The 25,205-nt window shown below is 38.4% G+C and overlaps 1 protein-coding gene across 24 annotated transcripts in view; it reads right to left on the bottom strand.

Moving 5' to 3' along the window:
- Window positions 1-25,205, bottom strand: part of syd (JNK-interacting protein syd) — a 517,229-nt gene that overhangs the window by 230,637 nt on the left and 261,387 nt on the right. For 13 of the 24 annotated variants that reach the window (XM_070084613.1, XM_070084636.1, XM_070084611.1 and 10 more), the window contains exons 10-15: window positions 25,112-25,129; window positions 24,764-24,821; window positions 24,397-24,453; window positions 15,140-15,287; window positions 13,241-13,428; window positions 3,197-3,367 (exon numbers count right to left, since the gene is read on the bottom strand). In XM_070084613.1, coding sequence (XP_069940714.1) covers window positions 3,197-3,367; window positions 13,241-13,428; window positions 15,140-15,287; window positions 24,397-24,453; window positions 24,764-24,821; window positions 25,112-25,129 — 640 coding nt within the window. The remainder of the gene's footprint in view (window positions 1-3,196; window positions 3,368-13,240; window positions 13,429-15,139; window positions 15,288-24,396; window positions 24,454-24,763; window positions 24,822-25,111; window positions 25,130-25,205) is intronic. The other 11 variants (XM_070084627.1, XM_070084626.1, XM_070084630.1 and 8 more) reach the window with 5 other exon arrangements.

Here is a 25,205-nt window from a genome sequence, read left to right as displayed (position 1 = left end):
GCCACAAGACGGGCACAAAGCAGCAACTTCACTCTGACTGTACCCTCCTCCAGAACATCATTCCATCTGAGATCATATATACCCAGGATGACTCGAGTATGGAACACATTCGTACAGCATAATGATGTCAACGAGATAAAGTCAGCTGATCAAATGAAAATGCTGGCCCACAGATGGCTCCAACTTCATCCTGGTCCCTACTTGTATGTCTCATAACAATAAAAATGCTTTCAAATGAGCTGATGTAAGTAACAGCTCTTAGCTTGTCAACAAAGTTAAGAAACCTTAACCTGTAAATAGATTGTCAATAAAGCTAGGGATCCTTAACCTTGTCAAACCCTGTGTGTGTATGTGTGTGTGTGTGTACAAAAAAAAAAAAAAAGGCTGGGTGGCCCAAAAGGAAAAATGAAAGTTTCTCATTTTATTTCTTTCTTTCAACACACCGGCCGTATCCCACCAAGGCAGGGTGGCCAAAAAGAAAAACGAAAGTTTCTCTTAAATTTAGTAATTTCTCCTTTTATATTTAGTGATATATAAAGAGAAGGGGTTACTAGGCCTTTGCTCCTGGCATTTTAGTTGCCTCTTACAACACCCATGGCTCAAGGAGGAAGAATTCTGTTCCACTTCCCCATGAAGATAAGAGGAAATAAACAAGAATAAGAATTAGTAAGAAAATAGAAGAAAACCCAGAGGGGAGTGTGTACATATGCTTGTACATGCATGTATAGTGTGACTTAAGTGTAAGTAGAAGTAGCAAGGCATACCTGAAATCTTGCCAGTTTTTCTTTTTTTTTTTAACAAGTCGGCCGTCTCCCACTGAGGCAGGGTGACCCAAAAAGAAAGAAAATCCCCAAAAAGAAAATACTTTCATCATAATTCAACACTTTCACCTCACTCACACATAATCACTGTTTTTGCACAGGCACGCAGATACGACAGTTCAAAAGCACACATAAAGATACACAACATATCCCTCCAAACTGCCAATATCCCAAGTCCCTCCTTGAAAGTGCAGGCATTGTACTTCCCATTTCCAGTACTCAAGTCCGGCTATATAAAAATAACCGGTTTCCCTGAATCCCTTCACTAAATATTACCCTGCTTACACTCCAACAGCTCGTCAGGTCCCAAAAACCATGTGTTTCCATTCACTCCTACCTTACATGCTCACACATGCTTGCTGGAAGTCTAAGCCCCTTGCCCACAAAACCTCCTTAACCCCCTCCCTCCAACCTTTTCTAAGATGATTACTAGCCCGCCTTCCTTTCCCTACAGATTTATACGCTCTCCAAGTCGTTCTACTTTGACTCATTCTCTCTAAATGACCAAACCACCTCAACAACCCCTCTTCAGCCCTCTGATTAATACTTTTAGTAACTCCACGCCCCCTCCTAATTTCCACACTCCGAATTCTCTGCATAATATTTACACCACACATTGCCCTTAGACAGGACATCTCCACTGCCTCCAGCCACCTCCTCTCTGCAGCATTTGCAACCCAAAGTTAACACCCATGTAAGAGTATTGATACCACTATACTTTCATACATTCCCTTCTTTGCTTCCATGGATAACATAACAGAAAAAGAAAAAAGACAGAAAAAGAAAAAAGAAAAAAAGACACCAGTAATCCTACCATCACGTAAAACAATTACAGGCTTTCATTTTACACTCATTTGGCAGGACGGTAGTACCTCCCTGGGCGGCTGCTCTCCACCAGCCTACTACCTGTATCTCAGTAAACTTCTCCCCCTATAATTTTTATAATCTCTTTTGTTCCCCTTCTCTTTATATAAAGGAACCATGCATGTTCTTTGCCAACCCCTTGGTACCTTCCCCTCTTTCATACATTTATTAAACAAAAACACCAACCACTCCAACACTACACCCCCCACCTCTGCTTTTAACATTTCTGTCATGATCCCGTCAGTGCATGAAATTACTGCCTCCCTTTCTTCATCGACATTTAAAAGTTCCTCAAAATATTACTGCCATCTACCCAATACCTCCAGTTCCCCATCAACTAACTCCCCTTCTCTATTTTTAACTGACACATCCTTGCATTCCCTAGGCTTTTGAGCTTAGTTTATGCTTCTGATGTTATTTTGTGTAAGCAAGTTTAACTCGGTCTTTTTCTTATAATGTATCTGTGAGCTTATGTTTTTTTTTTTTTTTGAAGATGATACTCTGTATTCTGTCTCCTTATCCAGCTTCCAAGTATCATAATTTTGCTTTTGCTTGGGTTTCACTCCAGTAACTTATTTATTTTGCTATTTCTGAAGAAGGGGTGGAGTTAATAAAAGTATTAGTAAGAGGGCTGAAGAGGGGCTGTTGAGGTGGTTTGGTCATTTAGAGAGAATGGATCAAAGTAGAATGACATGGAGAGCATTTAAATCTGTAGGAGAAGGAAGACGGGGTAGGGGTCGTCCTCGAAAAGGTTCGAAGGAAGGGGTAAGGGAGGTTTTGTGGGCGAGGGGCTTGGACTTACAGCAGGCGTGCATGAGTGTGTTCGATAGGAGTGAATGGAGACGAATGGTATTTGGGACTTGACGATCAGTCGGAGACTGAGCAGGGTAATATTTAGTGAAGTGATTCAGGGAAACCGGTTAATTTTATATAGCTGGACTTGAGTCCTGGAAATGGGAAGTACAATGCCTGCACTCTTAAGGAGGGGTTTTGGGATATTAGCAGTTTGGAGGGATATGTTGTGTATCTTTATACGTATATGCTTCTAAACTGTTGTGTTCTGAGCACCTCTGCAAAAACAGTGATTATGTGTGATTTTTGGGGATTTTCTTTTTGGGTCACCCTGCCTCGGTGGGAGACGGCCGACTTGTTTAAAAAAAAAAAAAAAAAAAACATCTGGAGCCTGTCCAGTACCTAATTATCCTATTCTATTTGTGCTCTCACTATTTTGGCATTTCTGCAAACAGGAATATATAGAAGTTTATACATTTTTTCAGACCATTATTAAGAGGATTAAAGTGTTGCAAGTGTTTGTGTTTAAAATGTGTGTGTGATATACTGTAAAGCAGATTGGCTGCTCTGCTTTGCTTGTTGAAATACCAAAAAATAGAACTAAAGCATTTATCTAAGACAAAGAAATTTCAGCCTTTATTATGTGATTCAGGTAAAAAAGAATAAATTATAATCAAAATATTTGCACAACATAATAATTAATACTAAGAATAACTTACAATCCTGTATCAAAGATCTCGAGACCTTTGCGTCTGTGGTCAGAGAGGTTCTTGCGACGCATTGTGTCTAGTGCTGGAGTGACTTGATGGGCTGGAGCACTGTAGCGAACATTACCATAGGGAAGAGGCTTTCTTTGAGGTTTTTCAGATGTACTAAACAGGTTACTAAAGCTGAAATACCCATAAATAGATAAATTTTTCATATTAATTACTAGAAATAAAATATACATCAGTACAATTAAAAACAAGGTTTGTAAAGTATTAAATGAAAGATGCTGCCATCCTTTACTGTATACAAGCCATTTATAGTGGGTACTCAATTAATGATAAAATAATACAAAACTTTATATGCAATTCCAAATTTTGTTTGGGGGAACACAATGAACTTAGTTTAGCAAATGAATATCAATGTACACAGCTGTATCTTCCATACAAAGCAAGAAACTACATGGCCAGGAAAATAAAATGCAGATAAGAAAGACCTGTATATTTCAGCCTTAGTCCTGAGGCCAAAATATACATCTTATTTTTTTTACACATTTCATCTTTCTGCCCACCTGTTTTCTCACTTTTCATTGATCATTGCTTATGAAATTTTAATCTAAGCATATCTTCCATGTCTCAGCTATGTGTCTAATAGATCACATCAATCCATGTGATGGCTATATAAAAATTACATTTGTAAACAAGAGAAGTGCAAAATTGGTACGACTGACATGTTTTCAAAACATTTTTTTTTTAGTCACTGCTAGCCAAAGTGAATAACCTATCATTAACACACCATAAAATACCTTTACTATAATAATCTGATAATCATTAATAACTACATTAATATCGTGTAAGAGGGCAAATTCCTAGGCTCACAAGCTGAATTTTGTTTTATAAGACTGACTATGTAATGTTCCCATATATGCTATTGCTTAATGATATAACACTGTCTAGCCATATCTCACCCAAATCTCTGCATAGGAATCAACATTAGCTCTGCTACCCTATGACATTACTTAATCTATCCATACCTTATAAAGAACAAGAAGGAACAATACGCAAATAACCCACACATAAGAGAAGCTTATGACAACATTTTGGTCCAACTTAAACCATTTACAAGTCACCTTTGTGTTAGTTTGACTTATAAATGGGTCAAGTTGGACCAAAACATCGTTATGAGCTTCTCTCTCCTATGTACGGGTTATATGTGTAACGTACCTTATACACGAGATGTGTGCATAAAAATCACCAAAACACAACTATCTGAAGCTAATTGTTGATAACCAATATTTGAAGTACAGTATTCAAACCACTGAAAAACTTACAAGACCTCTGCATGTGCCATTAAACACAATATATCTTTAGAACCCCAAGCCTGTCATGATCTGATATTCCCAGAAGGCCCATGGACATGACACAAGACAATATCTTTTACAGATATGCCTTATTTATGGCTCAACCTATGTAGGAATACAATTCAAATATAAACTTGGTACATTTACATGTTTCTAAAACAAAATTTTCCCTTTCCTGCCAATTTATAATTATCATCAATTTTTAGTGAAAATTTACACTGCACAAGTAACCATGTAAACTTTTATTTCACAGACCACTACCCTACCTTTCTCATAACCAATCTAGGTAAATTACCCCCAAAACACTACTGAAGTTACCTTCAGACTTCATAACAAGACAGCCATTAATAACTTTACAAAAGCAATGACTAATATTGAATGGCAAACTGAGCTAGAAATCTATACAGATACTGATGAATGTATTAATAATTTTTTAAAAAAGACCCAATACCTCTATAACAAGCACTGCCCTAAAAAAACTAATCAGATCACAGCTAAGACTGAACAGTCCCTGGCTAACACCCAGCATCCTCAAATCCATAAATATAAAGCACCTATATGAAAAGCAGTACAGAATGGGTCAAATAACCAGGGACCAAACAAAACGTTACTCGTAAATCCTAACCAACCTGATAAGAAGGGCAAAAAAAATTGTATTATGAGAACAGATTATCCAACTTAAAAGGTGATATAAAAAAGACCTGGAAAATCCTATCTGAAATTCTAGGAACAAAAAAGATATCAGGAAACAGAACAATCAAACTAACAAAACCAGATGAACCCCCATTCCCACCGACTGAAACAGCAAACAGACTCAGTGTTTTCTTCTCCACCATAGGAAAAAACCTGGCGAGTAAAATCCCAAGCACAAACACCCCACCTAATGACTACCTCACTGGCACCTACCTGAATACACTATTCCTAGCTCTGACCAACCCAACAGAAGTCTCACTTATTATCAACACACTAAAGAACAAGGCAGGAGATTTAAATACCTTACCACCCTTTATATACAAAAAAGCTTCACAAGTACTGTCACCAATTATTGCAACACTCTTTAACAAATCCATCGAATCCTCTACCTTCCCCACAGTTCTCAAAATAGCGAGCGTCACCCTGATACATAAAGGAGGAGATCAAGCAGACCTAAATAACTGTAGGCCAATATCCAACTTACCCCTTCTCTCTACAACATACTCAACCCCTGTCAGTTTGGGCTCAGGCCTAATAAAAATACGAAAGATGCTATTATACACATGCTAGAACTAATATACACTGCACTTGAGAAAAAAGAAGTCCCATTGGGTATCTTCATTGATTTACATAAAGCTTTTGATACAGTTGACCATGATTTGTTGCACATAAAATTATCACACTGTGGTATAAGAGGGCACTCCCTCAACTACCTAAAGTCATACCTTAGCAACAGAAGCTAATATGTATACACAAATGGTAGTAGGTTGGTAGACAGCAACCACCCAGGTAAGTACTACCATCCTGCCAGATGACTGTGAAACAGAAACCTGTAACTGTTTTGCATGATGGTAGGATTGCTGGTGTCTTTTTCTGTCTCATAAACACGCTAGATAACAGGGATATCTTGCTACTCCAACTTACACTTTGGTCACACTTCACAGACACGCACATGCATATATATATACATACATCTAGGTTTTTCTCCTTTTTCTACATAGCTCTTGTTCTTCTTTATTTCTTCTATTGTCCATGGGGAAGTGGAAAAGAATCTTTCCTCCATAAGCCATGCATGTCGTATGAGGTGACTAAAATGCCGGGAGCAATGGGCTAGTAACCCCTTCTCCTGTAGACAATTACTAAAAAAGAGAAGAAGAAAAACTTTATAAAACAGGGATGCTTGAATGTACGTGGATGTAGTGCAGATGACAAGAAACAGATGATTGCTGATGTTATGAAAGAAAAGAAGTTGGATGTCCTGGCCCTAAGCGAAACAAAGCTGAAGGGGGTAGGGGGGTTTCGGTGGGGGGAAATAAATGGGATTAAATCTGGAGTATCTGAGAGAGTTAGAGCAAAGGAAGGGGTAGCAGTAATGTTGAATGATCAGTTATGGAAGGAGAAAAGAGAATATGAATGTGTAAATGCAAGAATTATGTGGATTAAAGTAAAAGTTGGATGCAAGAAGTGGGTCATAATAAGCGTGTATGCACCTGGAGAAGAGAGGAATGCAGAGGAGAGAGAGAGATTTTGGGAGATGTTAAGTGAATGTATAGGAGCCTTTGAACCAAGTGAGAGAGTAATTGTGGTAGGGGACCTGAATGCTAAAGTAGGAGAAACTTTTAGAGAGGGTGTGGTAGGTAAGTTTGGGGTGCCAGGTGTAAATGATAATGGGAGCCCTTTGATTGAACTTTGTATAGAAAGGGGTTTAGTTATAGGTAATACATATTTTAAGAAAAAGAGGATAAATAAGTATACAAGATATGATGTAGGGCAAAATGACAGTAGTTTGTTGGATTATGCATTGGTAGATAAAAGACTGTTGAGTAGACTTCAGGATGTACATGTTTATAGAGGGGCCACAGATATATCAGATCACTTTCTAGTTGTAGCTACACTGAGAGTAAAAGGTAGATGGGATACAAGGAGAATAGAAGCATCAGGAAAGAGAGAGGTGAAGGTTTATAAACTAAAAGAGGAGGCAGTTAGGGAAAGATATAAACAGCTATTGGAGGATAGATGGGCTAATGAGAGCATAGGCAGTGGGGTCGAAGAGTTATGGGGTAGGTTTAAAAATGTAGTGTTAGAGTGTTCAGCAGAAGTTTGTGGTTACAGGAAAGTGGGTGCGGGAGGGAAGAGGAGCGATTGGTGGAATGATGATATAAAGAGAGTAGTAAGGGAGAAAAAGTTAGCATATGACAAGTTTTTACAAAGTAGAAGTGATGCAAGGAGGGAAGAGTATATGGAGAAAAAGAGAGAGGTTAAGAGAGTGGTGAAGCAATGTAAAAAGAGAGCAAATGAGAGAGTGCGTGAAATGTTATCAACAAATTTTGTTGAAAATAAGAAAAAGTTTTGGAGTGAGATTAACAAGTTAAGGATGCCTAGAGAACAAATGGATTTGTCAGTTAAAAATAGGAGAGGAGAGTTATTAAATGGAGAGTTAGAGGTATTGGGAAGATGGAGGGAATATTTTGAGGAATTGTTAAATGTTGATGAAGATAGGGAAGCTGTGATTTCGTGTATAGGGCAAGGAGGAATAACATCTGGTAGGAGTGAGGAAGAACCAGTTTTGAGTGTGGGGGAAGTTCGTGAGGCAGTAGGTAAAATGAAAGGGGGTAAGGCAGCCGGGATTGATGGGATAAAGATAGAAATGTTAAAAGCAGGTGGGGATATAGTTTTGGAGTGGTTGGTGCAATTATTTAATAAATGTATGGAAGAGGGTAAGGTACCTAGGGATTGGCAGAGAGCATGCATAGTTCCTTTGTATAAAGGCAAAGGGGACAAAAGAGAGTGCAAAAATTATAGGGGGATAAGTCTGAGAGTAAGACACATGTGCAACATCTGGGTATCTTTATTGTAGACGTTTCGCCATCCAGTGGCTTTATCAAAACAAATTCTAGGACATAACTTGAAGACAGTAGAACTATGTACAGAAGATGAGGTAATCAGTCCCTCAACCTAGGAGTAGGTGCGAACAGCACCATAGTCGTGGAGATTCTCAGAATCTCCACTTTAGATAAGGCTAAAGAGGTCTTTGTGGCATTTATGGATTTGGAAAAGGCATATGACAGGGTGGATAGGGGGGCAATGTGGCAGATGTTGCAGGTGTATGGTGTAGGAGGTAGGTTACTGAAAGCAGTGAAGAGTTTTTACGAGGATAGTGAGGCTCAAGTTAGAGTACATAGGAAAGAGGGAAATTATTTCCCAGTAAAAGTAGGCCTTAGACAAGGATGTGTGATGTCACCGTGGTTGTTTAATATATTTATAGATGGGGTTGTAAGAGAAGTAAATGCGAGGGTCTTGACAAGAGGCGTGGAGTTAAAGATAAAGAATCACACAAAGTGGGAGTTGTCACAGTTGCTCTTTGCTGATGACACTGTGCTCTTGGGAGATTCTGAAGAGAAGTTGCAGAGATTGGTGGATGAATTTGGTAGGGTGTGCAAAAGAAGAAAATTAAAAGTGAATACAGGAAAGAGTAAGGTTATGAGGATAACAAAAATATTAGGTGATGAAAGATTGGATATCAGATTGGAGGGAGAGAGTATGGAGGAGGTGAATGTATTCAGATATTTGGGAGTGGACGTGTCAGCGGATGGGTCTATGAAGGATGAGGTGAATCATAGAATTGATGAGGGGAAAAGGGTGAGTGATGCACTTAGGAGTCTGTGGAGACAAAGAACTTTGTCCTTGGAGGCAAAGAGGGGAATGTATGAGAGTATAGTTTTACCAACACTCTTATATGGGTGTGAAGCATGGGTGATGAATGTTGCAACGAGGAGAAGGCTGGAAGCAGTGGAGATGTCATGTCTGAGGGCAATGTGTGGTGTGAATATAATGCAGAGAATTCGTAGTTTGGAAGTTAGGAGGAGGTGCGGGATTACCAAAACTGTTGTCCAGAGGGCTGAGGAAGGGTTGTTGAGGTGGTTCGGACATGTAGAGAGAATGGAGCGAAACAGAATGACTTCAAGAGTGTATCAGTCTGTAGTGGAAGGAAGGCGGGGTAGGGGTCGGCCTAGGAAAGGTTGGAGGGAGGGGGTAAAGGAGGTTTTGTGTGCGAGGGGCTTGGACTTCCAGCAGGCGTGCGTGAGCGTGTTTGATAGGAGTGAATGGAGACGAATGGTTTTTAATACTTGACGTGCTGTTGGAGTGTGAGCAAAGTAACATTTATGAAGGGGTTCAGGGAAACCGGCAGGCCGGACTTGAGTCCTGGAGATGGGAAGTACAGTGCCTGCACTCTGAAGGAGGGGTGTTAATGTTGCAGTTTAAAAACTGTAGTGTAAAGCACCCTTCTGGCAAGACAGTGATGGAGTGAATGATGGTGAAAGTTTTTCTTTTTCGGGCCACCCTGCCTTGGTGGGAATCGGCCAGTGTGATAATAAAAAAAAAAAATAATAATAAAAAATGGAGCAAACTCTTCCACACAACCAATCACAGTTGGTGTCCCACAGGGAAGTGTCCTTGGCCCTCTTCTCTTTCTCATTTACATAAACGACCTACCAAATGCATCTCAACTACTCAAACCCATACTATTTGCAGATGACACTACATACGTCTTCCCTCACCAAAGCCCAGTCATACTAGCCAATACTGTAAATATTGAATTACAGAAAATATCTACCTAGATATAGATTAACAAGCTTACTCTCAATATTGACAAAACCTACTTCATTCAGTTTGGGAGCAGAACTACAGATGTTCCACTAAACATAATGATAAACGGTTCACCTATCTCAAAGCTCACAGAAGGTAAATTCTTAAGAATCCACCTTGATAACAGACTCAAATTCCAAACACATGTACAACAAATTTCCAAGAAAATCTCCAAGACTGTAGGCATACTATCGAAGATACGGTACTACAGTATGTTCTACAATCAGCTCTCCTTGCTCTATATCACTCACTCATTTACCCCTATCTCACCTATGGAATTTGTGCATGGGGCTCAACAACAATAAATCATCTCAGACCATTAATTACCCAACAAAAGGCTGCAGTTAGAATGATAACAAATTCCCCATGCAGGCAGCATACTCCAACAATATCCAAAACTCTAAACTTACTCACTGTACAAAACATCCATACTTATTATTGTGCCTACTACATATACTACATACACAGAACACTAAACTCAGATATAAACCCTCCCCTCAAACTTCTCCTTACCAACCTCAACAAAACACATGACCATAACACAAGGCACAGATCACTCTTTGATGTTCTCCATGTCTATCTCACACTACGTAAAAACTCAATGCACATAAAAGGCCCAAAAATCTGGAATTCATTACCTGTGAATACAAAAGAAACACTGTCTGTTTATAAATTCAAGACTCTTCTTAAAAAGCACTTACTCACCCAAAACTAAATAAATAATGAATAACTGTATTTCATACATGTATAACCCTTGACCCTATCAAACTATGTTTTTAATTGTAATGCTATAAATTTGTACAACTATAATGCTTCATAACTGAAATGTTCAAATTTCATTGTTTAAAATACTCAATTGTACTTCATATTGTAAATTATTTATTGTAATTTTTACCACTGAATCTATCATTGTTTGGTTAATTTTAAGCCTGCCCATAATGCTCTGCATACAAGGCACTTTTGGCATGTGCACCCAACTACTATAATTCCTTGTACAACTATGTATCATGTCCAAATAAAAATTATTATTATTATTATTATTATTATTCATCCTCCTTGTCTTTTGTTGTATCCATAATCAACAAACCAGCTGTATCCCACTGAGGCAGGATGGCCCAAAAAGAAAAACTAGTTTCTTATTTTAACTTTAGTAATGCATACAGGAGAAGGTGTTACTAGCCCCCTTGCTCTGGCATTTTAGTTGCCTCTTACGACACGCATGGCTTCCGGAGGAAGAATTCTGTTCCACTTTCCCACGGAGATAAGAGGAAATAATGAAGAACAAGAACTAGCAAGAAAATAGAAGAAAATCCAGAGGGGTGGGTATATACAGTGGACCCCCGCCTTGTGAACGCATTGCGTTACATTAAATCTGCCATACAAAACATTTGAACGCAAAAATTTTGCCTTGCCTCACGATAAAAAACTCGCCTTACGTGATTCGTCCGAGACGCGTCCCACGTGTGGCCTCAGTGCCAGTGTTTACAAACCAGCCAGTGAGGTCGCATCTATGCATACATTCGGTACATTTCACATTATCCCAGTGTTTTTAGTGCTTGTAACTGCAAAATAAGTCACCATGGACCCCAAGAAAGCTTCTAATGCCATCCCTGTGGTAAAAAGGGTGAAAATCACCCTGACACAGCTACTGCAAGCTGTGTTAGCAACCTGTACAATGGCAATATTATGGCCCATTTTAGGAAAATCTTAAAGGAACGGGAGGTACAGAGTTCTATGGACAGATTTGTTGTGCGACAGAGGTCCAGTGACTCTCAAGCTGTTGCTGCACCACGGTCAGCTGGTCCTAGTGGCATTAAAAGAAGAAGGGAAGTAACCCTGGAAAAGGACTTGCTACCTCAAGTCCTAATGGAAGGGGATTCCCCTTCTAAACAATAACTTCCACACTCTCCCCTCCTCCCATCCCATCAATCATCACCAGATCTTCAATAAAGGTAAGTGTCATGTATTCTATTCTTAGTAGAGTAGTAATTATGCAAGTCTTCTTCAGTTTGTGTGTTAAAATTAATGTTTCCATGTGGTAAAATTTTTTTTTTCATACTTTGGGGTGTCATGAACGGATTAATTTGATTTCCATTATTTCTTATGGGGAAAATTAATTCGGCTAACGATAATTTCGGCTTACGATGAGCGCTCAGGATCGGATTAATATCGTAAGGCGGGGGTCCCCTGTATTTGTTTGTACATGTATGTGTAATGTGACCTAAGTGTAAGTAGAAGTAGCAAGATGTACCTGAAATCTTGCATGTTTCTTCTTTCTTTCAACACACCAGTCGTATCCCACAGAGGCGGAGTGTCCAAAAAGGAAAAATGAAAGTTTCTCCTTTAACATTTAGTAATATATACAGGAGAAGGGGTTACTAGCCCTTTGCTCTGGCATTTTAGTCACCTCTTACGACACACATGGCTTACAAAGGAAGAATTGTTCCACTTCCCTATGGAGATAAGATGCAATAAACAAGAACTAGAACTAGTAAGAAAATAGAAGAAAATCCAGAGGGATGTGTATATATATGCTTGCACATGTATGTGTAGTGTGACCTAAGTGTAAGTAAAAGTAGCAAGTCGTACCTGAAAGCTTGCATGTTTATGAGACAGAAAAAAGACACCAGCAATCCTGCCATCATGTAAAACAATTACAGGTTTCTGTTTTACACTCACTTGGCAGGATGGTAGTACTGTGGTACTCCAAGTTTTGTACTGCTCCCAACTCAAACAACTATGTAAGTGTAATATTGAGAGTGCTTTTGTAAGTGTATTTTTGGGGGTCTGAAACGGACTAATCTAATTTACATTATTCCTTATGGGAACAAATTCATTCGGTAATGGCACTAGAACAGCCTTCTGGAATGAATTATGGCTGAAACTCGGGGTACCACTATCTCCCTGGGCAGTTACTGTCTACCAACCTACTACCTAGGGCAAAACTATACAAACAGTATTATATATTTTCTTTTAACCATCACAGTGTATAAGCCAGTGGTAACTACAAATAAAAACCTCATTGTGCTGGTTGGTCACCACATGATCCACAAGCAGTTAAAAACAAAAAAGTGCTCTAATGCATTAAGGCAGCTACAATTCCCTGGATCAAGAGCCCTAAAATTTATGGCAAATTCCCTCCTTGAAGGGACATGTATGAGGAACAGCTTTTACTTTTGTTATTTATATACAGTATTATATAGGGTGCTGTAATGCACAGTTTTCTTGAATACCTACCATTCTATTCTCAATAGTATGGAAAATGTTCGTACTGTACTGAAAATATGTACATTGTACATATATGACTTTCACTTGAAATCCTGAAATGCAAGCATTTAACAAAAATTTTCAAACTTACAATTTCCATATAGTTTGCTTGTTTTTCTTATCTACGCTTGGATCATTCCTGGAGGCTCGAATCATTTCTGTCCAGCGTACTGCTTCCTGAAGCTCCATAAACCGCTCCTTATACTGGTTACGTTCCATTAACACCCGTGCCATTTCAACTCTAGTGAACCTCTTGCGCTGAGCCATTGGTACATCCTCCTGGGGGAAAAAGTCCATCTCTGAACGTGTGTTGAATACGAAATAATATAATTCGTCACTTATGTAGAAAGTTATGAGCTTTTAACCCTTTGACTGTCGCAACCCCCAATCCTGAGGTGTCTCCTGGTGTTGCAAAATTTAAAAAAAAAATTTTTTTTTTCTTATGAAATGATAGAGAATCTTTTCCCGATTGTAATGACACCAAAAAAAACAAAATTTGATGGAAAACTGATGGAATTATGCTCTCGCGAAGTTAGCGACCTCAGCGCTGTTTACAAATCGGCGATTTCGCCCACTTCGAGCCCTATTTTTGGCTAATTCCATTGTTCCAGTCGCCCAAACTCATAGCTATTTCTTTAGAACTCCATTTTTTCTATCGACTGAGTACAAGAAACTGCCCATTTACCGATTTCAACTACCTAATAATGTGGTCAGAAATTTGCAATTTGGTCAATTTCACGAAAACTAAAAAATATGACAATTTCAAAATAAGGTCCAGAATGAACAATGCAGACATTCCTGGCTCTAAAATAACATTTTCTTTGCTCATCAGTCATGTCTCCAAGCCCCTCTAATATTACTCTTGCTTTCTATTTTGAATTTTTATTCAAACAAAAAATAAAACTTACTATTATGCAGACTACTGCAATACTGTAATAATTGTATAAATAACATCAACCCATTCATGACTGCATATTAGAATGGCTAGTTGGACATTTATTGGACAATGGCATCATTTGTTTACTTTTGAACATTGGCAAAAATCAAACATTTCCACTACTTTGAGCTCCATTTCTAGGTTCCTTTTATAGTAAAATCAATCAAAATCACCTCTATTTCTATAATATGTTTTCCATTCTATCAAATGAGACCAAGAAAACGAGAATACAACCATAAATACTATACAAAAATAGACCACAAAGTCGGCATTTTAATTAAAAAAAAACGGTCGGAGTTTTTTTTTTCTCATTATGCACTGCGTGCTCCAGGATTTTTTTTATATGGTGCACACTGACCACACAGACCCATTCTCTCACATGTGGGCCTACCAGCTTTCTCCTGCTTGATTTGAAACCGCTAGAATTTATGAGAATATGTATGTCAAACACGGTACCTCGTAAGACGTATATATACGGCCGCGACAGTCAAAGGGTTAAAGAAGAGCTGGTAATTATTTCAGTACTGTACCTTCTTCAATCTCACATTCTCTCACACCACCAAGATTTTCAAATATTCTCATTTTTTTTTTTTAACTCAACAGCCCTTTCTCACTAAGGAAGAGAAACCCAGAGAAAAAACACATTCACCATTATTCACTCAATCCCCTTCTTTCCAGAAGTGTGCTGACACTCTAATTAGATTACCCTCCTTCAGAGTTCATGACACCCACACCCATGGTGCCATCCACCCCAAATTTATACACCTTTTCCATCTTCTCTACATGCCCATACCATCTCAACAACCCTTCCTCAGCCCTCTGAAGCATACCCTGGGTGAGCCCATATTTCCTAAATATCATCTTTAACAACTGTTTGATACTGCATTAGGTAAATGTTCATTAGTTTCAATACTCAATCAGGTAAACATTTACCAAATATAATACTTAGCCATGTACATATTTACTAGCTTCAACACTCAATTCATGGGGTATACATGTGCTAACCTTACTATTCACTTCATGGGGTAAACATGTACTAGAGTCAATACTCACTTCATCATCAGACTTGTTAGCTTTAGCATTTTTCTCGGCCTCTTCCTTGACCTTCTTCACCTCATCCTCCAACTCCGTGATTCGTAGTTTTAATCTTGATTTCACAGCATTCAGGGACTTTATCTCTTCTCGTAATATCTCTTGCTCACTAAAACAAGTTAAGATTGTGCATGAGAGTGGCTACTAGCAATCAAGTCTGAATAATGTACAGTACAGTACTGTTCTTTATAAAGAGTAGCACTGTAAAATATTATCTACCTAAGAATAAACTTTAGTTTCCTAATGTAGCACTGTGCTTGAGGGTAAAAAATCCATAAATGGAAAAATCTGGATGACTGTTTGTATTAGATATATAATCAGAAAACAAGAACTTAATTAGAGAAGATTTATAACTTTAGTGTTGCCTAAAGAGAAGCAAATAATGTTATCAGTGCCTTAACAATTATGCAAGTGAGAGAAGAAATAAGACAAGACACTATAATTAAAAGAAAATATTATTTTACCTCTGGAATCTTAAATTTTTTTTTTTCAACACACCGGCCATATCCCACCAAGGCAGGGTGGCCCCACAAAAAAAAAAATGAAAGTTTCTCTTTTTAAATTTAGTAATTTATACAGGAGAAGGGGTTACTAGTCTCTTGCTCCTGGCATTTTAGTCGCCTCTTACAACATGCATGGCTTACGGAGAAAGAATTCTGTTCCACTTTCCCATGGAGATAAGAGGAAATAAACAAGAACAAGAACTAGAAAGAAATAGAAGAAAACCCAGAGGGCTGTGTATATATGTGCTTGTACATGTATGTGTAGTGTAACCTAAGTGTAAGTAGAAGTAGCAAGACGTACCTGAAATCTTGCATGTTTATGAGACAGAAAAAACGACACCAGCAAACCTACCATCATGTAAAACAATTACAGGTTTCCATTTTACACTCACCTGGCAAGACGGTAGTACCTCCCTGGGCAGTTGCTGTCTACCAACCTACTACTTAATGGAATCTTAAATGTAATTTATTAAACAATGGCTATATTTTGAGTACTGCTGAGTGTGTCAGTGAAAGATAGTACTTGGTTCCAGAAGAGTCTTGGTAAGTATTATTTAGAGTTACTTAAACAGCACATTCATCGAAGTAAATGTAAAATGGATTTAAATATTACATATTTATAAATTATAGGTAGTAGGTTGGTAGACAGCAACCACCCAGGGAGGTACTACCGTCCTGCCAAGTGAGTGTAAAACGAAAGCCTGTAATTGTTTTACATGGTAGGATTGCTGGTGTCTTTTTTTTCTGTCTCATACACATGCAAGATTTCAGGTACGTCTTACTACTTCTACTTACACTTAGGTCACACTACACATGCATGTACAAGCATATACACCTACCATCCGACTTATGACCTGCTCGACATACGACCACTCGACGAACGACCATGTTTTTTTATGCCAAATTTCTGGGAAATAAACAACTGTTTGTGTTGTACACAGTGTTTATCCTAAACCTTACAGTATAAAAAACATTACTAACAGCATAAAAAGTAAAGTAAAAAAGGAAATGCCAAAATAAAACAATAAAATAAAGTCATTACAAAATTGTGATGTTGATACTCAGTAGTGAGGTTCGACTTACGTCCATTTCGACTTACGACCGGTTGGTCGGAACCAAGATCAGTCGTAAGTCGGATGGTACCTGTATATACACACCCCTCTGGGTTTTCTTCTATTTTCCTACTAGTTCTTGTTCTTGTTTATTTCCTCTTATCTCCATGGGGAAGTGGAACAGAATTCTTCCTCTGTAAGCCATGCGTGTTGTAAGAGGCGACTAAAATGCCAGGAGCAAGGGGCTAGTAACCCCTTCTCCTGTATAAATTACTAAATTTAAAATGAAAAACTTTCGTTTTTCTTTTTGGGCCACCCTGCCTCGGTGGGAAACAGCCAATTTGTTGAAAAAAAAAAAAATTATGCTTTTAAAGAATGCTATTTTTTATTTTTTAACAAGTCGGCCGTCTCTCACTGAGGCAGGGCGACCCAAAAAAGAAAATCCCCAAAAAGAAAATACTTTCATCATCATTCAACACTTTCACCTCACTCACACATAATCACTGTTTTTGCAGAGGTGCACAGAATACAACAGTTTAGAAGCTTTCTTTCTTTCAACACACCGGCCATATCCCACCGAGGCAGGGTGGCCCAAAAGGAAAAACGAAAGTTTCTCCTTTACATTTAGTAATATATACAGGAGAAGAGGTTACTAGCCCCTTCCTCCCGGCATTTTAGTCGCCTCTTCCAACACGAATAGCTTACGGAGGAAGAATTCTGTTCCACTTCCCCATGGAGATAAGAGGAAATAAACAAGAATAAGAACTAGAAAGAAAATAAAAGAAAACCCAGAGGGGTGCATATATATGTGCTTGTACATGTATGTGTAGTGGGACCTAAGTATAAGTAGAAGTAGCAAGACATACCTGAAATCTTGCATGTTCATGAGACAGAAAAAAGGACACCAGCAATCCTACCATCATGTAAAACAGGACGGTAGTACCTCCCTGGGTGGTTGTTGTCTACCAACCTACTACCTAGGTAGTTTAGAAGCATATACATATAAAGATACACAATATATCCCTCCAAACTGCCAATATCCTAAACCCCTCCGTTAAAGTGCAGGCATTGTACTTCCCATTTCTAGGACTCAAGTCCGGCTATATAAAAATAACCGGTTTCCCTGAATCCCTTTAATAAATATAACCCTGCTCACACTCCAACAGCTCGTCAGGTCCCAAATACCATTCGTCTCCATTCACTCCTATCTAACACGCTCACACACGCTTGCTGGAAGTCCAAGCCCCTCGCCCACAAAACCTCCTTTACCTCCTCCCTCCAACCTTTTCAAGGACAACCCCTACCCCGCCTTCCTTCCCCTACAGATTTATACGCTCTTCATGTCATTCTACTTTGATCCATTCTCTCTAAATGACCAAACCACCTCAACAACCCCTCTTCAGTCCTCTGACTAATACTTTTATTAACCCCACACCTTTTCCTAATTTCCACACACCGAATTTTCTGCATAATATTCACACTATACATTGCCCTTAGACAGGTCATCTCCACTGCCTCCAACCGCCTCCTCGCTGCAGCATTCACACCCATATAAGAGTGTTGGTGCTACTATACTTTCATACATTCCCTTCTTTGCCTCCACGGATAACGTTTTTTGTCTCCACATATACCTCAACGCACCACTCACCTTTTTTCCTTCATCAATTCTATGATTAACCTCATCCTTCATAAATCAATCCGCTGACACGTTAACTCCCAAATATCTGAAAACATTCACTTCTTCCATACTCCTCCTCCCCAATTTGATATCCATTTTTTCTTTATCTAAATCATTTGATACCCTCATCACCTTACTCTTTTCTATGTTCACTTTCAACTTTCTACCTTTACACACACTCCCAAACTCGTACACTAACCTTTGCAATTTTTCTTTAGAATCTCCCATAAGCACAGTATCATCAGCAAAATGTAACTGTGTCAATTCCCATTCTGTATTTGATTCCCCATAATTTAATCCCACCCCTCTCCTGAGTACCCTAGCATTTACTTCTTTTACCACCCCATCTATAAATATATTAACCCTTTCAGGGTCCAAGGCCAAAATCTGAAGTGGTGCCCAAGTGTCCAAGAATTTAAAAAAATAAATTTGTTATTTTTTCTTACAGAATGGACATAAATTTGTTAGAAAACATTCAGCGTAGGATGACTAAATTAATACATAGCATTAGAAATCTTCCTTATGAAGAAAGATTGAAAACTCTTAAATTTCAAGCACTTGTTAGACGAAGAATGAGGGGAGACATGATCGAAGTGTATAAGTGGAAAATGGGTATTAACCCCTTAAGGGTCCAAGGCCCAAATCTGAAGTGGTGCCCCAGTGTCCAAGAATTTTCAAAAAAAAAAATTATTTTTTCTTATGAAATGGTAGAGAATCTTTTTGTGAAGGTAATAAAACAAAAAGTATGAAATTTGATGGAAAATTGACGAAATTATGCTCTCGCGAATTTTGATGTGTCAGCGATATTTACGAATCGGCGATTTTGCCGACTTTGACTCCCATTTTAGGCCAATTACATTATTCCAGTGAACCAAATTCTTAGCTATTTCTCTAGTATTACTTCTATTCTATCGATTAAGCACAAGAAATCGCCAAGTCAACTGTTTCAACTACAAAATAAAGTAATCGGAAATTGTTAATTTGGCCAATTTAACACAAAGTTCAAAATATTCCAATTTCAAAATAGGGTCCACAATAAACAATGTAGGTATTCCTGGAACTAAACTAACATTTCCTCTGTTCATTAGTTACGTTTTGAGGCTTTACAAATAAATTCCATTTTGATTTTTTATTCGCATAAAGAATTTTTATTCACACCAAAAAATAGAAGATTTATTGTTATGCAATATTGTAATAATTGTATAAATATCATCACCATATTTGTGCATGTATATTAGACCCACCAGCTGGCGTGTATTAGACGTGTGAGGTCGTTTGTTTACTCTTGAATATCGGCAAAAATTTAACATTTCCGCTATTTTGAGCTCAGTTTCAAGCCATTTCCAGTGCTAAAACCAATCAAAATCATCTCTATTTCTGTAATATGTCTTCCTTTCTATCAAATGAGACCAAGAAATCGCAAATACAACTATAAAAAACATACGAAAAAACACTGCAAAGTCGCTGTTTTAATCGAAAAATCATGATTTCAGTTTTTTTCTCTCATAATACACAGTGTGCTGCAGGATTTGTTTTATGTGGTGCACACATACCACATGTATGTATTCTCTCATATCTAGGCCCAAATGTACCACTCACAGTTTATCAGAGTGAGCTGAGCTCATGACGTAGATCTACGGTTTGGACCCTGAACGTAAAGCCATAGATCTACGGGACGGACCCTGAAAGGGTTAATAAAGGAGATATTAATAAGGTCTTGAGGATATCTCTCCAAGAGAGAACCCGCAGTAATGGATTTAAATTAGATAAGTTTAGATTTAGAAAGGACATAGGAAAGTATTGGTTTGGAAATAGGGTAGTTGATGAGTGGAACAGTCTACCTAGTTGGGTTATTGAGGCTAGGACTTTGGGTAGTTTCAAATTTAGGTTGGATAAGTACATGAGTGAGAGGGGTTGGATTTGAGTGGGACTTGCAAATCAGAGCTTATTTCTTGGGTAGCACTGAAAATTGGGTTGGGTAAATGTTTTGTTAGTGGGATGAATTGTAAAGGACCTGCCTAGTATGGGCCAACAGGCCTGCTACGGTGTTCCTCCTTTCTTATGTTCTTATGAAATGGTAGAGAATCTTTTTGTGAAGGTAATAAAACAAAAAGTACGAAATTTGATGGAAAATTTACTAAATTATGCTCTCGCGAATTTTGATGTGTCAGCGATATTTACTAATCGGCGATTTTGCTGATTTTGACTCCCATTTTAGGCCAATTACATTATTCCAGTCGACCAAATTCTTAGCTATTTCACTAGTATTACTTCTATTCTATTGATTGAGCACAAGAAATCGCCAAGTCAACTGTTTCAACTACAAAATAAAGTGATCAGAAATTGGTAATTTGGCCAATTTAACACAAAGTTCAAAATACTCCAATTTCAAAATAGGGTCGAGAATAAACAATGTAGGTATTCCTGGCACTAAACTAACGTTTCCTCTGTTCATTAGTTATGTTTTGAGGCTTTACAAATGAATTCCATTTTGATTTTTTATTCACATAATGAATTTTTATTCACACCAAAAAATAGAAGATTTACTGTTATGCAATATTGTAATAATAGTATAAATATCATCACCACATTTGTGAATGCATATTAGACCCACAAGCTGGTGTGTATTAGACGTGTGAAGCCGTTTGTCTACTCTTGAACATCAGCAAAAATTTAACATTTCCGCTACTTTGAGCTCAGTTTCAAGCCATTTCCAGTGCTAAAACCAATCAAAATCATCTCTATTTCTGTAATATGTCTTCCATTCTGTCAAATGAGTCCAAGAAATTGCAAATACAGTGGACCCTCAACCAGCGATATTAATCCGTTCCCGAGAGCTCATCGTTAGTCAAAATAATCGTTAGTCAAGTTAATTTTCCCCATAAGAAATAATGGAAATTAAATTAATCCGTGCAAGACACTCCAAAGTATTGAAAAAAAAAAATTTTACCATATGAAATATTAATTTTAATACACACAAACTGAAGAAGACATGCACAGTTACATGACACTTACCTTTATTGAAGATCTGGTGATGATTGATGGGATGGGAGGAGGGGAGACCGTTGATCTTGTTAGTGTTTAGAAGGGGAATCCCCTTCCATTAGCACTTGAGGTAGCAAGTCTTTTTCTGGGGTTACTTCCCTTGTTCTTTTAATGCCACTAGGACCAGCTTGAGTCACTGGACTTCTGTCGCACAACATATCTGCCCATAGAGGCCTGTACCTCTCATTCCTTTATCCTAAAGTGTTTCACAACATTGTCAGTGTAATAGTCACCAGCACAGCTTGCAATAGCTGTGTGAGGGTGATTTTCATCAAAAAAGGTTTGCACTTTAAGCCACATTGCACACATTTCCTTAATCTTTGAAGTAGGCAAGTTCTTCAATTTCTCTCTCCCCTCCTCCGAAGCAGTTTCCTCAGGTGTGGTCTCTTACTGTTGAAGATGATCTAGCAGCTCATCAGTGGTTTGTTCTTCATTGTCCTCCTCCATCAACTCTTCCACATCCTCCCCACTAACCCAATGGAAATAAGTTAGACAGTCCTCGATGATGCACTGACTTTCTTGGGTTATCCTGGGTGGCTAACCCTCCGGGGTTAATCGTTTCTCGGTAATTGTTTCACGTTAAGCCACACCAACAACACTCTCTCCACATCTTCGAGTAATACAGCTGATGGTGGTGCAGCAACAACAACAGCTGACTGTGGTGCAGCAGCAGCTGCACCTTTGGCAAGAACAGCTTCCTTGATTGCCATTTTCTTACCCACAATAGTAGCGATGGTTGATTGGGGTTTATTATACAACCTGACCAGCTCAGAGACACGCACTCCATTTTCATACTTAGCAATGATCTCTTTCTTCATCTCCATAGTAATTCTCACCCTTTTTGCTGTAGGGTTGGCACTAGAAGCTTTCTTGGGACCCATGGTGACTTATTTTGCAGGTGCAATCACTACAAAGGCTGTGATAATATGAAATGTTCCAGTTGTTGTATGTTTGGAAGCGACCGTGGTGGCTGGCTGGCTTGTAAACACTGGCACCCAAGGGACAAGTGAGGCGCGCTCAGGCCAAAGTGGACGCGTATGGTACGGAACGAATAGCGCTGGTCGGGTTTTTAGGCGCTAGTTGAGGTAAAAATTTTGCATTAAAATGTATCGCTAGTCAGATTTATCGTTAATCGATGCCATCGCTGGTTAAGGGTCCACTGTACAACTATAAAAAACATACGAAAAAACACTGCAAAGTCACTGTTTTAATCGAAAATCACGGTCTCAGTTTTTTTCTCTCATTATACACAGTGTGCTGCAGAATTTGTTTTATGTGGTGCACACATACCACATAGATGTATTCTCTCACATCTAGGCCCAAATTTACCACTCACAGTTTATCAGAGCGAGCTGAGCTCATGGCATAGATCTACGGTTTGGACCCTGAACGTAAAGCCACAGATCTACAGGACGGACCCTGAAAGGGTTAAACAACCATGGTGACATTACACATCCCTGTCTAAAACCTACTTTTACCGGGAAGTAGTCTCCCTCTCTTCTACACACCCTAACCTGAGCCTCACTATCCTCATAAAAACTCTACAGCATTTAGTAACTTACCACTTATTCCATATACTTGCAACATCTGCCACATTGCTCTCCTATCCACTCTGTCATTTGCCTTTTCCAAATCCATAAATGCAATAAAAACTTCCCTACCTTTATCTAAATACTGTTCACATTTATGCTCCAATGTAAACACTTGATCTACACATCCCCTACCCACTCTAAAACCTCCTTGCTCATCTGCAATCCTACATTCTGTCTTACCTCTAATTCTTTCAATAATAGCCCTACCGTACACTTTTCCTGGTATACTCAGTAAACTTATTCCTCTACAATTTTTACAATCTCTTTTGTTCCCCTTCCCATTACATTAAAGGACTATACATGCTCTCTGCCAATCCCTATGTACCTTCCTCTCTTTCATACATTTATTTCATCGTCTACCCGTCCTCACTCATCGTCTACCCGTCCTCATTCATCGTCTACCTGTCCTCATTCATTGTCTACCCGTCCTCATTCATCGTCTACCCGTCCTCATTCATCGTCTACCCGTCCTCATCATCGTCTACCCGTCCTCATCATAGGTAGAGGTTATTTTGATAAGGACCTGCCTCGCATGGGCCAGTAGGCCTTCTACAGTGTTCCTCCATTCTTATGTTCTTATGTAAACAAAAGTACCAACCACTCCAACACTATATCCCCCCCTGCTTTTAACATTTCTGTCATGATCCCGTCAGTTCCAGCTGCTTTACCCCCTTTCATTCTACGTAATGCCTCATGCACCTCCCCCACACTCACATCCTGCTCTTCTTCACTCCTACAAGATGGTATACCTCCCTGGCCAGTGCATGAAATTACCGCCTCCCTTTCTTCGTTGAGATTTAAAAGTTCCTCAAAATATTCTCGTTATCCACCCAATACCTCCATCTCCCCATCTACTAACTCCCCTACTATATACGTATGTATTATACATGTATGTGTGAAGATACATGTATACAATACAAATGTATAAAAACAGACATTTTCTTTGTACATATAAGTACAGTACAATGAGCAGATGTTGTTTAGACTACAATATTATTATAAGGGATGCTTGTAGTACTAAATAAGGTATTCTCAGAGCTACACTTCTTGCTTACTTTCTTCTACATCATAAAACTACATATTTTTTTATTTTGCGACGCTAGCTGATACTGAAGTGGAATGACACACACATATTTTGTCATGCTGGGAGCACTTAGCTCTCAAGCCCCTTTATTAGATTTTTATGAATGTTATTTTTATTTATCAGATGTTAGGAGAGAATTTATCAGTTCTTTAAATAGTGCACTTCACATAAAAACCAACAAAATCATTGAATGATAGGTTCACTGGCCATTAATGCAAATTGCCAATCACAAACCATTAGGAGAGAAACCACAAAACACTTTACCTTGTTAGTTCATCTACTTTGGCAATAAGGTCATCTTTCACTATGTTTAGGGCATTCCTGCAAAACAAAACATTCTGTGAGTGCCTCAATCAGCCATAAAAGGCATGAATGTTATTGCTTTATATGCCACATTCTATAAGGGAGCCAAAGCTATCTTGTTGAAACCATTCATAAATTTACCACAAAGCATATCTAGCTTCATTTAATTCTGTGTCAGGCTGAGGTGGAAAGGAGTATGTGCACAACACATATACCTTATCTCTGACATGTATGTGTCAGAGTTCAAAACTCAAGCAAGGGTAAAGCCAAAGTACATCACTCGAGAATATTACGAACTACCAAAACAAGCATCAGCTATTTTACTTACTTGGTAGCCAGTAGCTCATTATTTTCCATGATGAGATTTTCCACTTCTTTACCCATTCCTGTAAATGAAACATAATAACTAAGACAGTATCTATAATTCTTTGTAATTATATTTCTATAATAAATTAATTAATCACTTCAAATCCTTTTTACAGGACAAAATTCCAGACTGTAAAATTAACAATTGTCTCATTAAAAGAAAAACTAAGATTAATAAAATGCTAACAAACAGGAAATAGACACTCACAAAAGATGTTTTGACAAAAAAAAAACAAAATGTTATTTACACACAACAGATCTAGTTTTTAAATCATTCCTACTGATAACTTTTTACATATCAAAACCTTACCAAAGAAGTTGTCTGTGACTGTTGTTGCAAAATGTTCCGAGTCCATGTATGGTCCATTTATGGTGCAGACAAGTGTTGTTGGTGATGTAGAGAA

The sequence above is a fragment of the Cherax quadricarinatus genome, chromosome 13, assembly GCF_038502225.1.
Source record: "Cherax quadricarinatus isolate ZL_2023a chromosome 13, ASM3850222v1, whole genome shotgun sequence".
Classification (NCBI taxonomy): domain Eukaryota; kingdom Metazoa; phylum Arthropoda; class Malacostraca; order Decapoda; family Parastacidae; genus Cherax; species Cherax quadricarinatus.
This window is presented reverse-complemented; position numbering and strand designations above follow the sequence as displayed.